This window comes from Rhamphochromis longiceps, linkage group LG19 (assembly GCF_057381845.1).
Source record: "Rhamphochromis longiceps isolate RC_006_pf linkage group LG19, R_longiceps_female_GT1.1, whole genome shotgun sequence".
Classification (NCBI taxonomy): Eukaryota; Metazoa; Chordata; class Actinopteri; order Cichliformes; family Cichlidae; genus Rhamphochromis; species Rhamphochromis longiceps.
Window position 1 is genome coordinate 10485390 of NC_140575.1, and position 16801 is coordinate 10502190.

The 16801-nt window shown below is 38.6% G+C and overlaps 1 protein-coding gene, 1 long non-coding RNA gene and 1 pseudogene across 2 annotated transcripts; 1 reads left to right on the forward strand and 2 right to left on the reverse strand.

The window, feature by feature from the left end:
- The first annotated feature begins 1356 nt into the window (after positions 1-1356).
- On the forward strand, positions 1357-3519 carry LOC146646218 (serine/threonine-protein kinase pim-1-like). The gene is made up of 8 exons (XM_085391307.1): positions 1357-1853; positions 1979-2104; positions 2228-2322; positions 2461-2508; positions 2593-2811; positions 2901-3081; positions 3168-3338; positions 3428-3519. Exons 1-8 carry the CDS (start codon positions 1805-1807, stop codon positions 3517-3519), a joined length of 981 nt encoding a protein of 326 aa, XP_085247433.1. The 5' UTR covers positions 1357-1804.
- LOC146646219 (uncharacterized) lies at positions 2629-6787 on the reverse strand. The gene is made up of 3 exons (XR_014908769.1): positions 6684-6787; positions 5786-5912; positions 2629-2765 (listed from the first exon to the last, which is right to left on the reverse strand). It is a non-coding gene; the product is annotated as an uncharacterized LOC146646219 (long non-coding RNA).
- A 6921-nt stretch (positions 6788-13708) lies between these two features.
- Positions 13709-16446, reverse strand: LOC146646220 (uncharacterized; annotated as a pseudogene).
- Positions 16447-16801: the final 355 nt, after the last annotated feature.

The following is a 16801-nucleotide window of genomic DNA, read 5'->3' on the forward strand; positions in this document are numbered from 1 at the left end:
TAAAAACTTGTTATATTTGATAGTACACACACTCTGTTTTTATCCCTTTATCTTTCATTGGTCTGTCGTTTGATATAATAAGAAAGTTAATGTCATGGCTGCTCTGGCAGATGTGTGGAGTGAAGAGAGACAGGACCCAAATGCAGAGGCTGACGAGGACTTAAACTGAAAATATGCCTTTTATTGAGGCAGCACAAAACAACAAACAAAAATGCAGGAATACAAAGACTAAACTAACAAAGACTAAACAGGGAGGCAACTAGAAGCAAGTATAAAGAAACTAAAGATCTGAGACATGGAACACAACAAATGATAACCTGGAACATGGGAAATGTCATGGATGATACACAGACAACCCAACAGCAAACAGAGGAAGGCAATGGGCTTAAATACACAGAGGGATAAATGAGGGAATAAGACACAGGATGAGAGCACAGCTGCGAGAAATCACAAACAACAAGACCATGGGGAAGGAAAACTGAAGACACTAACATAGTCTAAGGAGCTTAGAAAGAGACTTCTTTCTTTCCAAACTCCTTAGACTACGATGACCTGGATGACTGAGAACCTTCACAGACATGAAAACACTAACATAGCACACAAGACTATCAAAGTAAAACAGCAAACAAGAGACTTTTACAAAGACACAGAGTTGACACAGAGACATGACTAACTGGGGAGAAATTGGGGAACATGGAAACAAGAATGACTAGACGTGACACGTGGGACACAGGGGTAAGGCAAAGTAACAGAAACCTAAAGCCTAAGAATATAACACAAGAAGAAAACAATAAAGAGAACCAAAAACATACATAAGAATAATCAATGAATATAAATTAACAAACACAAAACACTGGGTCACAGACTCCGTACCATGACAGTTAAATGTACAATAATAAATACTTTAAATCAGATGACAATGTAGCTGACACTGTGTTTATTAGTGTGTGGTCAACCACAAATCTTCATACTGTCATCCATACATGAGGTCTTTATACAAACGATGAAAGATAATGAAAGAAACTGTTTAATTGATATGAAATGATTGAATTATATGAAATATTATGGCTTTGTCTGCCAGAGTGTTTTTCTGTAAACTACTTTGAACTACTGGCAGTCAGTGAAGTCACTGAAAGGCAAGATTCTATGTTGTGTTGCTGTAGTTTCCAGAGTTTACTTATAAAGCTCACTTACAGAATTCAGTTAGAAAAGTCAAGCATTTGAAGGGCGCACATTTGAAGGAATATTAACTCAATATTAACTCACTACGGTTTACATTTTCAATTTTAAAAGTTCTCCGAAATTACAATTGAATCATATGTTTGATTGAAAATAGCTTTAATACAAGATGTCTAATCAAAGAAAGGTTACCGGTCTTTTGGTAAAATAATGTAATAAGTTTACTCTTGGACTCAACAGTAAAAACAGACCAACAAGTGTCATCAAGATCTAAGACTTAGTAAACCTAGTATCAATTCGCACTGGTCAGTTTTTTTATCCCAAGAATAAACTTGTAATAATTTAAGCAAAAGCAATTTCAAATTCTTTGCCATCAAAATGCTTCCAGTCCTGATGTCGGGGACTCTTTTTCACCACTGTGTTGTTGTCGTTTATAGATTGTAAGAGCAGGACTGCTAAAAGAAAGGCCAGTCCTGAAAAGAAGACCCCAATAAAAAGGAGGAGGGTCGCTGAGCAGGCTGGTCCTTCCACCAGCTCAGATGTGGTCAAAGGAGTAAAGCGCAAGGTTGTGCAAGATGGAGAGGGCACAACAAAGAAAGCAAAGAGGGCTAAACTGCTTGATCATATGAGCGGTGACAAGGAGCAAGCATCCTCCTCGTTGGACTCTGGTAAAGGTAGGCTAATTAGTTGAATAAGGGGGTAGATTAAGTGTGGTTGCTAGGTTTAAGATATTGGTGTTTAGTGTTTGTGTCTATCATCCAGTGAGCTGATGTGCTTTTGGTGTTTTCCACATCTCCAGACTTGAACAACAAACAGGTGTGCGCAAAAAATGGCAAAAGAAAGGCCACGGGAGACAACAGAGAGTCACCCAAGAAAAAAAAAAGGAATGTGGACCAGGACAAAAAATCAGTGGCAGACCAAAAACGTAAGTAGCAAGCAGCTTGGGTTTTATATTCAGCGGAAGGGCAAAAGGAACATTTATGCTACAGAGGAGAGTAATTTGTGTCACAGCTGTAATAAAATAAGATTTGCTGTTTTGTCTGTTCAGGTGAATTCCAAGCCAGATATGTGGAGGAGCACCAGCTCGGAGAAGGAGGCTGCGGAGCAGTGTTTTCTGGCTACCGGATAGAAGATCGTTTTCCAGTAAGTGTTCAGATGATGGTAGTAAGACAGGCAGTAACGCAGATAATGGATAATATTGTAAACTGAGACGTCTGCTGTGTTTCCACCTTTCATTATGTCATACTGAGGAAATGCTCACCAATGCTCTGTGTCTTTTAGGTTGCCATCAAACACATTCCCAAAAATAAAGTCTACTGCAAAGTGGCGGTAAGCGTCCAACACTTGAATCAGTTTTACATTACTGGATTGAATGCGGCGTTCCTCATCATCCACTTTGTTGTAATATTTCAGGATGAAAGCGGGAAGAAGCTCTCAGTGGAAGTGGCCATTATGGTTAAACTTGCAGGTGAAGCAGAAGGGTCAGTGGGAATATCAGCACCTGTGTCCTTGCTGGAGTGGTTCGACCTTGGCAAAGAGCTGATCCTGGTGCTGGAGAGACCTGTCCCCGCTGTGGACCTGCAAAACTACAAAGCAGAAAATGGAAGAACTTTAACAGAAGACAAGGCCAAGGTAGCTTGACTGGGAGAACCTTAGACTGTACAGCATTCAATCAAGGCAGAAAAGCATTAACTCATTATTGTGTTTTTCATCTTTTTCAGGTCATTCTGAAGCAACTAGTTGATGCTGTAAAGGAACTTGAGGATAAACGCATCTTTCATCGGGACATCAAGGGAGAAAACATTCTGATTGAGACCGGCTCAGATGTGCCTCGTGTTCGCATCATTGACTTTGGACTGAGCTGCTTTCTTAAGCAGCGATCTCTGTATCGCATCTTCTATGGTAACATATTCTGCTCCTGCTTTTCACAGATGTAACAATTTGTGTCTTTTGTTTTAGAAGAAATTGTAATTGGGTCTGTTTGTTAGGCACACCTCTTCACACCCCTCCCGAGTGGTACAGGAGGAGCTGCTACAGGTGTGGACCCACCACGGTGTGGCAAATGGGAGTGGTGTTGTATGAAGCGCTTCATGCACGGGACTTTAATACAGAGAGGTTCCTCACAAAGAAACTGAGCATCAAAAAGCGTCTGTCCACAGGTAAGAAAACTTCACACTTCCACATTCACTGATGCCTTGGATCACTAGAACTATCATCTTCATCTTTTTGATCTTTTCTTTCTTTCAAGAATGCCGCAATTTCTTGGACGCATGTTTAACTACAGTCCCGGAGAAGCGCCCAACACTGGAGGAGCTCCAGCTTCACCCTTGGCTAAGATAACACACACAAACGCACAATTCACACCTTATCATATATGTATGATACATTGTAGTAACTTCCTTTCTTTTTTCTGTTGGACAGGAATAGATAGAATGGGTCAATCTTAAAAAATAAATAAAAATTTAGCTTTTTTGGAGTTCCTGTAACCCCCCCCCCCCCCCCCCCCCCCCAGCCATCCCAGGAAAGGGGATCTCTCTTTGAATGGGCTTTCCCGAGGTTTCTTCCCATCGATCTGGCCCCCTGGGGAGTTTTTCCTCGTCTTCATAGAGAGCTTGGGCTGGGTCAGGAGCTCCATCAAAACTGTCTTTATTTGATGACTTTAATGTCATCAAATAAAGATGTGTTTTACTTAAAGTAAAATTTGATCAAAATAAAACTTGTTTAATTCATCTTTGCTGAGGATTCTCCTTCATTACTATTTCAAAGATTGTTTTGTTTTGGGGGTTTTTTTTACCCATGGTGCATTTTGACAAGTAAGAAAACTGAATCAGGTTAAAGTGTGCACAAAGACAGTCACAGAGGTTTTTTCCTTCAAGAAGGGAGTTTTTCCTTCCCACTGTTGTTTGCTCATAGTGGGCTGTCTGATTTTAAAATTAAAAAAATTAATGAGAGGCATTCATAGCAGAGTTATCACAAAGGGAACTATATAGCTTAAATAATTTCTACAGGACGAATTATAACTTCATTATGTATAAAAGCTCCTGTGGATAATTCTATTTGTAACTTTACACAAGAGAAAGTTTGCTGTCACACTGTTTATAACAGGTTGGGTTTTGTCCTCTGAGTTGAGCCTTTGGTTGCAGTTTATTGAAGAATTTCCTCTGAAGTAGCTGTTGATGTAGATTTAAAGTCCTGTTTATATACAACACGTTCTCACTCCCAAAGCGTAACATTTTACGCTAGGTGACAAATCGTCACCATATTACGTTTTCGGCTACCCACCACGTTCCTAAATGACGACCTCGGAAAAAAGAGGAAATATGAGAACCGTCTGGACTGAATCTACACGTTTGCTCTTTTTCTTCAAATCGCTTAGTAGCACACTATTTAACATTATTAAAGTCCTGGTTAAGGTCAGGAATAAGGTTATGGTCAGGGCTAGGGATAAGGTTAGGTTTAGGGCTGGAATACAGGGCTGGAACGTCTATTACCGCGGGAGCGTCATTGCACTGGATTCCAGCCATAACCCGCCGCGTACCATAAGAACGCCGAAGGTCTCCTTTCGCGTTCCTCAGGAACGCCGCGGGACGTGACAAAACGTCGACATGTTACGCCTCGGGAGTGAGAACGGGCTGTTATATATAGAAATGTGCTTTAGTTCACGTTTTTTTACATGTCTGCCTCAGTGGATCAATAGAAGGTCTGGCACAGGAAACTGGATGTTGAAAGAAGGGTAGGAGTGTATATACACTACCAGTCAAAAGTTATGGTAGTCATGCTAGTTCAGTGTGATTCAATTTTGCATAAATCTCCAACAGTGTCATCAGCAAAGAACTTGACACCATCACACCTCCTCCATGCTTCACAGTGGGTACCATGCATGTAGAGACCATCCGTTCACCTTTTCTGTGTCACACAAATACGTTGCAGGTGGACCCAAAGATCTCAAGTTTGGACTCATCAGACCAAAGCACAGATTTCCACTGGTCTAATGTTCATTCCTTGTGTTTCGTGACCCAAACAAATCTCTTCTGTTTGTTGCTTTTCCTTAGTGCTGTTTTCCAGAGGTGGGTTGAGTATCCAAAAATTGTACTCAAGGAAGAGTAGAATTACTTTACAATATTATTACTCAAGTAAAAGTGAAAAGTAGTCATTCAAAAAATTACTCACGTAAGAGTAAAAAAGTAGTTGGTGAAAAGACTACTCAAGTACTGAGTAACTGGTTGTAAGGTCTGATATATTTTTTACTTTTTAAAAATAAAAGCTATTATAAAAACAAAAATAAGTAAATATACAAATTTTAGTATTTTCAAACAGAATATATCTAAACACATTAAAAAGTTAAGGCACAGGAGTCTCGCACAGTCTTTCACAAGCTCCAGATGCAGGAAGAGCTGTATTGATTTTGATTGACAGCTTCCTGATGTGAGGAAAGCTATGCAATAGATCAGGGGTCGGCAACCCTAAAATAGCTGATCTGCACTTTGCCAACATAAAGCTCCATAAAGTTGTTCTATATAGTCTGTAACTGTTGATATAGAGCATTAATAAATTTATTATTAATGCAATGGTTCATGTGGCACATTGACTTCTGAGGAAATTTTACCTCTCCAACTCCCCAGCTTCTGACTTTCCTGATCCCATGGACCCAAAGAAGTCATCTTCGTCCGATAGGCCGCTATTTGTGCTGGCCTCATCCAGCTCTGTGTCTAGGTGATATATGAAGTTGAGACCTGTGGAAAGATATACGGTTTTCAAAAGAATCATGTCTGGGCATTATAGTCCTGTATAAACTGCCAAGCTGTCTATACAGCAGATGATTGCCGTGAAAGTTTTATTCACACTGGACATGGTTTTTTTACTAAATCTGTTGAAAAACGACATCTTGTCATTTATATCCCGCACAAACACTATGCAATGAATTCCAGATTAAGTTCAGAATAAGAACGTATGCAAGGCAAGAGAATGCAAACAGCTCGGTCTGCGTGGCTGAAAAAAGAGGAAACGTGCCCCTTCCAACCCCAGGAGAGGGAGACGCAAGAAGCTAGCCGCCTAGGCTGTTTAAACTAAACAAGCTACTATTTCACATAATAAACCCCGTCAACCGCAGTATTGCCTTCTGATTTAACAGTTAAAGCAGCAGAGACGAGCTGTGTTTACATGTGCGTGGAACTCTAGCTTCATTAACCAGGTTAGCTGTTAGCTTATGGCTCACGCTAGCTAACCAGCGAGAGGTTAAAAGGATAACCGAAGCTGCGGACACAACATCCACAAACTTATCTCACTACTGTGTAGCGCCGAAAATATGATGTGATTCTGGTTTAATCAAACTGAGGGCAGGAGGAAAACCGCTCCAATCCTCAAGGCCCAATGTTCTAAAACTATTAAACATTAGTGATGTGTCGGTCGCGAACGAAACAGCTCTAAGAGCCGGGTCTTTGAAGTGAACGACACGAGCCGGCTCCTTATCGCTAGCCGTGTTCTTTTTCTTTTCTTTCTCTCACCCTTTCTCTCGCACTTTTTCCGCTTCACTCTGCATGCGAGCCTTGTGCTTTGCGCTGGGCAGAGGGGGGAGGGGCAGTAGTTACACTCACAGTAGCACAGGAACAGAGCTGGAGGGAGAGAGAGAGAAAGAGAGTCAGGGACAACAACGTCACATTAGAAAGGTCTAGTAATCATCCACAACTATTTTTAGTTGAGGATGATAAAGGATTCAGAAAGTTTATTCATGCAGGCTCATATGACAGAGAATGTACATCTTTTTGTTTTCATATTTTAATTTATATTTAATTGTGTTGTGGTTTGCAGTGTTTTGTGTTGTTTCACTTTAAATTTGTTTAAAAGGAAAAATTTAAATAGTTAAAAGTTGAAATGTGAATATTTGTTTTTTGTATTATATGATTTATTTATTAAATTTCATGTGGAGTGAATAAATAAAAGTATATTTACGTTACCCCTAGAGACAAAGCACGTACAAACTCCAAAAAAGCGTACAAACTCCAAAACACGTAAAAACTCTGAAACACGTACAAACTCCAAAACACGTAAAAACTCTGAAGCACGTACAAACTCCAAAACACGTACAAACTCCAAAACACGTAAAAACTCCAAAACACGTAAAAACTCCAAAACACGTAAAAACATCAAAACACGTAAAAACTCAGAAGCACGTAAAAACTCCAAAACACGTACAAAAGACGACAGAAGTGCTCCAGGATGCTAGGGGCAGTGTTGAGTAGGGCTGGGTATTGTCACTGATTTCTAGAATCGATTCAATTCACAAGGTCCCGATTCGATTCGATTCAATTTAATTCGATTTGAATCTGGGAAATTTTGACAGTCAGAAATATTATAATTCAGATCAGTACATTTACATATTTTTGTATCTGTAAAAAGGAAGCTGACACACGCAAGACTTTATCAAAGGTGTAAGTGTCAAGTGACTCGATCAATTTAAAAAGAGCCAATTTAAAATCCAATTAGTTTTCTAGGATTCAAGCAAACTACATTCAACCCGGAGGGAGCTCTAGCTGCAGTTTGTTAAAGATATTTTATTTATTTATTTATTTTTTATAGAAAGAGGGGCAATACATATTAATGAACATTTTAACAAATGTAAATATGCCAGATTATAGCCTTGGGCTAATTTCCATCTGCAGACCCTCTGGCAGGTTGGTGTTAAACACAAGTTAGTAAAAACATACAGAGACACTATTTACAGGTCATGTGACAAGGACAAAAACAGTGATCACATTATACTAGAACAAACAATGACAAGGAGAGTGGACACAGAGGACAGTATAGATAACAATAACGGAAACATCAATTATATTGCACAAACCCCAGTATTGTACGTGCCCTGACCATCGTGAGATTGCGTTCACCCATTGCACTAACAGTTGTTTCCCTTTTTGTAATACACTAACTCTTTTTCCCGTCCAATATAAAACATGATTATTAAACATGATTACATGTTTGTGTGTAGTAAGTAAGTAAGTAAAATTTATTTATATAGCACTTTTTAAGACAAAAACGCTGTTACAAAGTGCTTCACATAAAAACATGTCAAACGAACAATATTAGAAGAAATATAAAAGCATATCAAACAAGCAATAGTACAATATAAATATAAAATAAGACAACATATTACCCAAATGCCTGTCTAAACAGATGAGTTTTAAGCTGTTTTTTAAAAGAGGCCACCGTGTCGATGGTGCGTAGTGAGGAGGGTAAACCGTTCCACAGTATTGGAGCCAGGGTTTGAAAAGCGTGATCCCCCTTTGTTTTCAGACGAGTCCGTGGAATAGATAGACGACCACTATCAGTGGATCTAAGAGTTCGCTTTGGAGAATAGGGTTTGAGAAGCTCCGAGATATAGATGGGGGCCTCACCTTGTAGAGACATAAACGTAAAGGTGAGGATTTTAAACTTATATCTAAGTGTCCCTCAGGCTGTGTGTCCCTCAGCCGCCCTTTTAAGTGACTCTTAAAGATGGGTAGACTTGTACTTTCCCTCACTGACAGTGGAAGACTATTCCAGAAGCTCACTCCCTGATATGACAGAGCATTCTGTGAAAAGGTGGTCCGCCTGAGTGCCAGTTCACAATCACCTCTAACAGTGGCTCGAGTCAGTCGAGACCCGGCAACACTGCTAGACTTTTGTTTAATAAAATCACTCATTGGTGGAGGCGCCAGACCATGTATAACTTTGTATATTAGACAGGCAGATTTAAATAATTTGAAATTAGTAAAATTTAACAACTTGTATTTTTCTAAAATTTGACAATGGTGATATGAAAAAGGTTTTTTATCTAATATTTTCAATGCTCTTTTGTAGCATACTTCAATTGGCCCAATAGCAGCAGAGCTCGTATAGGACCAACTTCAATATGAGCCAGTATCATAGAATGCAGGAATGTAATCGCTGCTGTGTCTGTTAATGATGTGCGGATATGTCTAAAGTTCTGTATATTAACATTTACAGTTTTCACTACTTTTTTAATGTGTTTTTTAAAGGATAATTTAGAGTCTAGTAGCACTCCCAAATACTTAAATTCCTCAACATTAATTAATTCTTGTGCACCCAAGCAGACTTTTACTGCAGCCACGGTTGTTTTAGGTTTACTAAAAAACATTGATACGGTCTTTTTAAAATTAAGGCACAAGCATGAGTCATTCAGCCATATTAACTTGAATATTCCGGGCAGTATTTTTATTCCCGACATTAATGGTATTAGTGCCACCAAAGGAATTGTTTACTATGCTCACAACCGCATTTTGCTGTGAAATGGCAGGTTGCCCTTGGTTTGAATCTTCTGTGTCTGAGTCATCTGGGCTCCCCATACAGCACTCACACAAGCACACAAACAGATTTTTGCAATTTTGATTGTTTGGCCTAGATTCAGGTTCAGGAGCTGGGTCCTGTTGTTGGTGATGGTGTGTCTGTGACAGTTGATGGTTTATTGGCCATCAACTGGCCATCAACTTTGCATTTTTGATTATTGAATCTAGATTCCAGTTCAGGTGGTGTCTCCTGTGTTGGGTTGGTGACAGTTGATGGTTTATTGGCCATTGCGTTTTAATATCTATTTGCAGATAATTTGTTTTCTCTTGCTTGTAAAAATATACATAGCACAATGTAAACAGAACAAGTAGGATAAATAATAAATAAACAAGAGCAATAAAAAACATAACTACATGTCAAATATTCATTAAAGTTTTTTAATATGAAAAAAATGAAGTGACTTGTAAAGCAATAGTGAAGTTTCTGTTCTGACCTCCATGAACTGTTCCATGACAGAAAAAAACACTTTGGTCTCACCTGTCCAAATGATAGTGTTCCAGAAGTTTTGTAGTTTGTTCCCATTAAGCCTTACAAAGCTTTGTTTGTTTTTTAGAACAGAAATAAAACAAATCTGGAACACAAATGATGACATTTAGAGAAATATTACAGATAAAGTAAATAGCAGATTTTATTATTATTTTGCCTTAGTAAAATGTTGAAAAAGTATTAATTTAACAAGCTCCTCCTGCTAGGCATGACTGCAAAATGTAATTACTTATTTAATTATATTTTACATAATTACTTATTTTCTTGAAAAAAAAAACATATTAGAGATGACATTTCCTGTTACACCAGTTTAAAACTTTTTGATATGAAATTTTTCTTAACAAAGTTACAAAGTGCTTGAAAAAATAGAAATACTACAAATGTAAACAGAGTAGAATAAAAAATAATAAATAAACGAGAGCAATAAAAACCATAACTACATGTCAAACATTCATAAAAACCCTTTAAGAGTATTCAGAAGCGACTTGTGAGACAATAAAAAGTTTCTATTCTGACCTCAAGAGCTGTTCCATGGAGTGACAGAAAAGAAAAAAGAACACACTGAAATTGTTGTGCGGAAACATAGTACAGTGCTTATTAGCAGTATCATTATAAAACACTACACTTGATTATTAGTAAGTAGAAGTAAAATGACTGGTCTTTGGTTAAAAATGCAGCTACTGAAAATTTTAGCTTATGCATCTTTGTCTCCCCCTGCTGACAAGAGGAAGAATCTTTTTGGCCTGTGACCTCTAAGCATACTGCAGCGTTTTGTGTGTACTGCTGCCACATTACTCCTGAAGTGAAGAAGAGAGTTGCTTAAAATACTAGTTTTAAGATTTGCATCTAATTTCTTTCTCACTTCTCCTCCAGACTGCACCTGGTCTGCATCTGGTAAAAACATAGCAACAGCCAAACCAGTTGGGTTTTCGGACTCCTTTTATGGTAAAGTTCCTTGGAGGGAAGTTACCAAGTGTTATGAAGGAGCAGGAGTGTGGTATGAGTTTGAAGAATCTGTTGATTTTAAACATTTACAGTTGTGTGGGGATTTTCTAAATATATGTATATTAATGTTCCCATTGTTTAACTATTATATTATAGTTAGAAATTTAAATGGCAGATTTAACACTACTATAAACAACCTATGTTTACTCTTAATTTGATATTTCATTGTTGTTTCAGACAGTGGGAGGAGCCTCTCACTATATAATCAGGAGCTGCATCTCCTCTCCAGAGCTAGCCTGGGCCAGGTTATGATTGTGAACAGACTATAGTGGCCAGTGTTGGTCAAGTTACTTGAAAAAAGTAATCAGTAACTAATTACCGATTACTTCTTCCAAAAAGTAATCCCGTTACTTTACTGATTACTTATTTTCAAAATTAATTAATTACTTAGTTACTTTTTAAAAACGATTTACAACCTGAATAGGTGATAAAGCGATAGATCTTTCAGCCCAATTCTACAAAATGTAATCAAAATGGAAAAGTCTCTTTTTAAAACTTGTTTTATTAGTTTTAATGTTTTAGCTTTATGCATCAAGCAAAAATTTAATTATATGCAACATTCTCTGACTGGAAGAAATTAGTTTAATATTTAAACCTATTTTCTGCACATTCCAGCACATAAAATAAAATATTTTTTGTGTTTACACTCAGTCTTTCAAATAGATGCAAGTAAAACACAGCAGAAAATAAATGACATCAAAGACTAGCGGTCCTGTTGCTCTATTTTCACCTGTAAAGCAGGAGTGGGGTAGGCGGAGGTTTACCCTGGTGCAGGTGTGCCGCAGCGGTCAGTGGAAGAATCCGCGAGTTTCTCTGTGAATTTCCCATTACGTGGTAGCGCACTATGTGCTTGCTTGGAAGTTTAGGGGGTTTTTTTCGCTGTAAAAAGAAGTTTTCTTCCCACGCACAACGGACGCTAATGTTTTTGTTACTTTTTATGGAAGTAAGGTCAGTACTTCCATGCTTTAAACGCTGCACGCTCATATTCTCTCCGCACTCGATATATGATCCATTGTTGATCTGCACACAGCTGTTGTCACCAACATTGCACTCGCTTACGTCACTGTCATGAGACATTCTCGCAAAAAAATCACGGTTTTAGTAACGCAGTAACGCAGCGTTCCTACGGGAAAGTAACGGTAATCTAATTACCGTTTTTGCAATAGTAATCCCTTACTTTACTCGTTACCTGAAAAAAGTAATCCGATTACAGTAACGCATTACTGCCCATCTCTGATAGTGGCTTTATTGTCAGGGGCCCCATTAAAGGGGGTTTCACCCAGTGCAAAACTGTTTTTTGAGTAGTTCAGTTTAGTTCAGGATTGTCTTGAAGTTGCAGATGTGTTTTCCGCGTTTTGTTTCCTTGTAAAGCTTTTCTAGTTTCATTTTTCATTAGTTGGCTCAACCACAGTTGTGAAGAAAGGAATAAATCAATGGGCTGTCAACCAACATTTTTTTTCTGCCTCTGACTCAGACAACCTTCACAGCCTCTAATTTATTTTCTCCATGGTAGGTCAGAGGTCACTCTGCCACTGTTGGTACTAACTTATATGTCAAAGTGGGGTGGCGCTGTTGACGTTGTTCTTAAGTGGCAGAGAATTTCAAATTCAGTGTTTCAAACAGCTCAACAATTATCACCTGTGACCTGCTCCTCCTGAGCCACAGCCACCCCAATGATGACGAGTTCATGATGAGGTGAACTGAAGAGGAGGAGATGGACATTTGCTGCCAGGGTGAGACACATGTTGCTTGCACAGTCCTTTGGTGCTGCAGGCAGATCCAGGTACAGAGAGAGAAAAGGTGGAGCTGTTGGTGACATGTAGCACTGTTAATGAATTTTGGAAAGTGAGTTATGTCTAGACTTAGGTTTTTGTGTCTGTGTTAAAAGGACAGGGATTTACAGAATCCCATTTGTTCAAATTTACATGAATAAATATGGTTATGAAATAAGTAATGAAATAAATACATGCTACAATAATTAGCTGTATGAGATTAGCTTTGACTAATATGTATGTCCCTAAGATCAACTCAATCAATTCAATTGGCCTAGATTTTGTCAGGCAAAGTTGCAGAACATTTAAAGTGGATTATATAGGCTAGATATCATTACAAAGTCACAGTATATTCAAAGTATTTTTTTATTTATTGTATGAATTCTTAATTAAAGAACAAATAGTCTGATGTCTTGTATTCATTATGAAAGTATACTAAGTACACTACTTTTTGTTTTGATTTTACAACCACATTATGTTTTAGTATTGTCAATAACACCCTGAATTTGATTTGGTATCAGATTGGAAGAAATTCAGTGATATTGCACAGGCTGTAAATCATCCATGATACATCATGTAACATCTGCTTATATCCTACTAAATTCTGCTGTCTAAATCCACAAAGAGCAGTAAACCTTAGAGGAGCAGCTATAGTAGCACATGTGAGCTCATCACAGCCTGTATACAAAGAAAATCTTAGTGGAGCTTATTAGTGCACTAGTTGCCAAACCATCTACTTGGTCCGAACTTTTTATTCACCAGAAAAAATTGGGAAAGCCAAATTTGAATTAAAAAAATAAAAGTAGTAAATTCATCCTGCAAAATTACGGTTTCGGTCAACAGCTGCATTAAAACAGGTGAGTCAGAAAAACAACTAAAAACAAAAGACAAATGTCATGGACTCAATGTGAAAGGGTTTTTACAGAAGATTTGGATCTGAATTTTGTCTTTATTTCTTATTTCTTTCTATTTCTTCTTTTCTATTCTATTTCTATTGTCTTTTCCCACATGTAAAATCTTACTTTAACCCTAAATCATAAGTACATTTTTGGACCTTCACAGCCCAACAATGGTAAAAGACAGGAAAACAGTGATCCGATTATTTTTACAGGGTTTTTACTTCCATTTTGAAACAGAAAAACAGCTACACATTTGTCCCACTCTTAACCAGATTTCACATCAGACAGCAACATTGGTCTCATTCAACACCAACTTTCTTTACATTCATTCACAGAACAATAAAGTGCAACAGCATCAACACAACTTCATGACAAAAAAGACAGACAGAGGCAGACAAATATAAATTTGGGACACTGAACTTTTGGCACTTCAGGAGGAAGCAGTAGAAATTAAAACTGCACATGGTAACTATTAGTAAATGCTGAATATATTTAGACTTCTCTCTGTCATCGTGAACAAGGAGAAACATTAAATAAATAAAAAGTAACGTACATATTTTCAAAAATATTAAATCTTAAGGTACATTCATATAACCTACATATACAGCATATATACCACCAACATGCAAAAGTCACATAAAATACATCATAAAACAACAGAAGACAACAGAAGGCACCAGCTTGCAAAACTCAAACATGAAGACAAGAATTAAAGTGAATGAACTGCAGAAATGCACAAAACAAAAATGTATCCTTCATGTTTCTTTAGTATCCTGGAGTCTAAATATTATTATTTAGAAATACAGGGAGTGCAGAATTATTAGGCAAATGAGTATTTTGTCCACATCATCCTCTTCATGCATGTTGTCTTACTCCAAGCTGTATAGGCTCGAAAGCCTACTACCAATTAAGCATATTAGGTGATGTGCATCTCTGTAATGAGAAGGGGTGTGGTCTAATGACATCAACACCCTATATCAGGTGTGCATAATTATTAGGCAACGTCCTTTCCTTTGGCAAAATGGGTCAAAAGAAGGACTTGACAGGCTCAGAAAAGTCAAAAATAGTGAGATATCTTGCAGAGGGATGCAGCAGTCTCAAAATTGCAAAGCTTCTGAAGCGTGATCATCGAACAATCAAGCGTTTTATTCAAAATAGTCAACAGGGTCGCAAGAAGCGTGTGGAAAAACCAAGGCGCAAAATAACTGCCCATGAACTGAGAAAAGTCAAGCGTGCAGCTGCCAAGATGCCACTTGCCACCAGTTTGGCCATATTTCAGAGCTGCAACATCACTGGAGTGCCCAAAAGCACAAGGTGTGCAATACTCAGAGACATGGCCAAGGTAAGAAAGGCTGAAAGACGACCACCACTGAACAAGACCCACAAGCTGAAACGTCAAGACTGGGCCAAGAAATATCTCAAGACTGGTTTTTCTAAGGTTTTATGGACTGATGAAATGAGAGTGAGTCTTGATGGGCCAGATGGATGGGCCCGTGGCTGGATTGGTAAAGGGCAGAGAGCTCCAGTCCGACTCAGACGCCAGCAAGGTGGAGGTGGAGTACTGGTTTGGGTTAAGTTTTGTTAAGTTGCCTAATAATTATGCACAGTAATAGTCACCTGCACACACAGATATCCCCCTAAAATAGCTAAAACTAAAAACTACTTCCAAAAACATTCAGCTTTGATATTAATGAGTTTTTTGGGTTCATTGAGAACATGGTTGTTGTTCAATAATAACATTATTCCTCAAAAATACAACTCTCCTAATAATTCTGCACTCCCTGTATCATTAAAAGCTTATACTGACTACTAAGTACAAATTTCCATTGACAGATGGAAACAGTTTCCTGTTTCTATAGCACTGACCATCAGGGTTGCTTGGACACCTGATGTGGATGTGGCAGCCATCGATTGCACCCACCGCTTTCAGAAAGGCTCTGTGGCGTGCCAGCCCTGCAAACCCACTAGCTCCAGGTCCTCTGGGGTCGTTTGGTTGTGGATGACATGGTGGCGAATGGCCACCACCTCTTTTGTGACTCGGCGGACGATGTGGTGGACAGTAGAACAAGGCACCCCAAACACTCTTGAGACCACCCTGTATGATGCTCCACTTGCCAACCAGAAAAGTAACACCAGGATCTCAATTGTGGCACCACAACCATGCCGCCGATCTTGGTTCAGGAGATTTAGCAACACTGCCAGGGACTCCCTGCTTAGCCGAAAATCAGGCCTTGCATCTTCCTGGTTAAAAAACGGTCCAGGACTGGGACACTCAGGTTAATTCTGCAGTACAATGGTCTTGTCTGTTTAAGGAAAAGGTGGAGAACAACAAAAACAGTTTTAATAGAAAGGTATGATTTGATATGATTTGAGATCAAAGCATTATTCTGATTATTAAGTTTGGGTAAAATATACTAATACTCTGTGAAAAGAGTTACACTTCATCTGTGTAACTAAGCTTTTTTGTGAAACAACCCTGTTTTCAGCTTTGTGACATTTTTACAGCCATTCTATGCACACAAATAAGTTAAACGATCAAATGAATAATAGGAAATAAATAGAAAATGTTCTTCTATAAGTTCCAAAGAGATTTGGTTCAGATATTTTGATTGACCGGCAGTCATTCAGTCACTGGAATTATCCATGAAACATGCCAAGTAATTCCTAAACGTGTGTAGAGTAATGAAAATTATTTTACCTGGATATGATTGTCTCTGATGAGCCTGAGGTGTAAAACTTACCGGCGACATTTCTGGGTCCATTTTTGTAACGTTTTTTTGCACTGTGGTGCTAGCGACCGGAAATACGCAGAAGTAAGGGCGGGAACAGATCGAGAAGGCTAGACCGTCCAATTTCACAGCCGCTCACTTCCGCCTACCTAGCCTCCTGAGGACCCAGCCCACGTAGACCGCAAAGGCCAGGATCCTCAGGGGGATGCAGCCTATGAATTTGGACACCCCTAAGACACGTACAGCCACTTTTCAGCAGACTTAGAGTTCCTTACCATTAAATGCAGACCTTTTTTCCTCCGCTGGGAGTTATCGTCAGCGATTCTGATCACTGCAGTGTATGTAGCTCCAGACGCTAATGCTATGTCTGCTCTTAGCCTCCTACATA

What these genes read in the sequence shown, in the direction of transcription:
- LOC146646218 (XM_085391307.1), top strand. Translation starts at nt 1,805, where the DNA reads ATGAGCGGTGACAAGGAGCAAGCATCCTCCTCGTTGGACTCTGGTAAA. An exon ending in CTCGTTGGACTCTGGTAAAG is followed by an intron (nt 1,854 to 1,978) that starts GTAGGCTAATTA and finishes CCACATCTCCAG; the next exon opens with ACTTGAACAACAAACAGGTG. An exon ending in CAAAAAGCGTCTGTCCACAG is followed by an intron (nt 3,339 to 3,427) that starts GTAAGAAAACTT and finishes CTTTCTTTCAAG; the next exon opens with AATGCCGCAATTTCTTGGAC.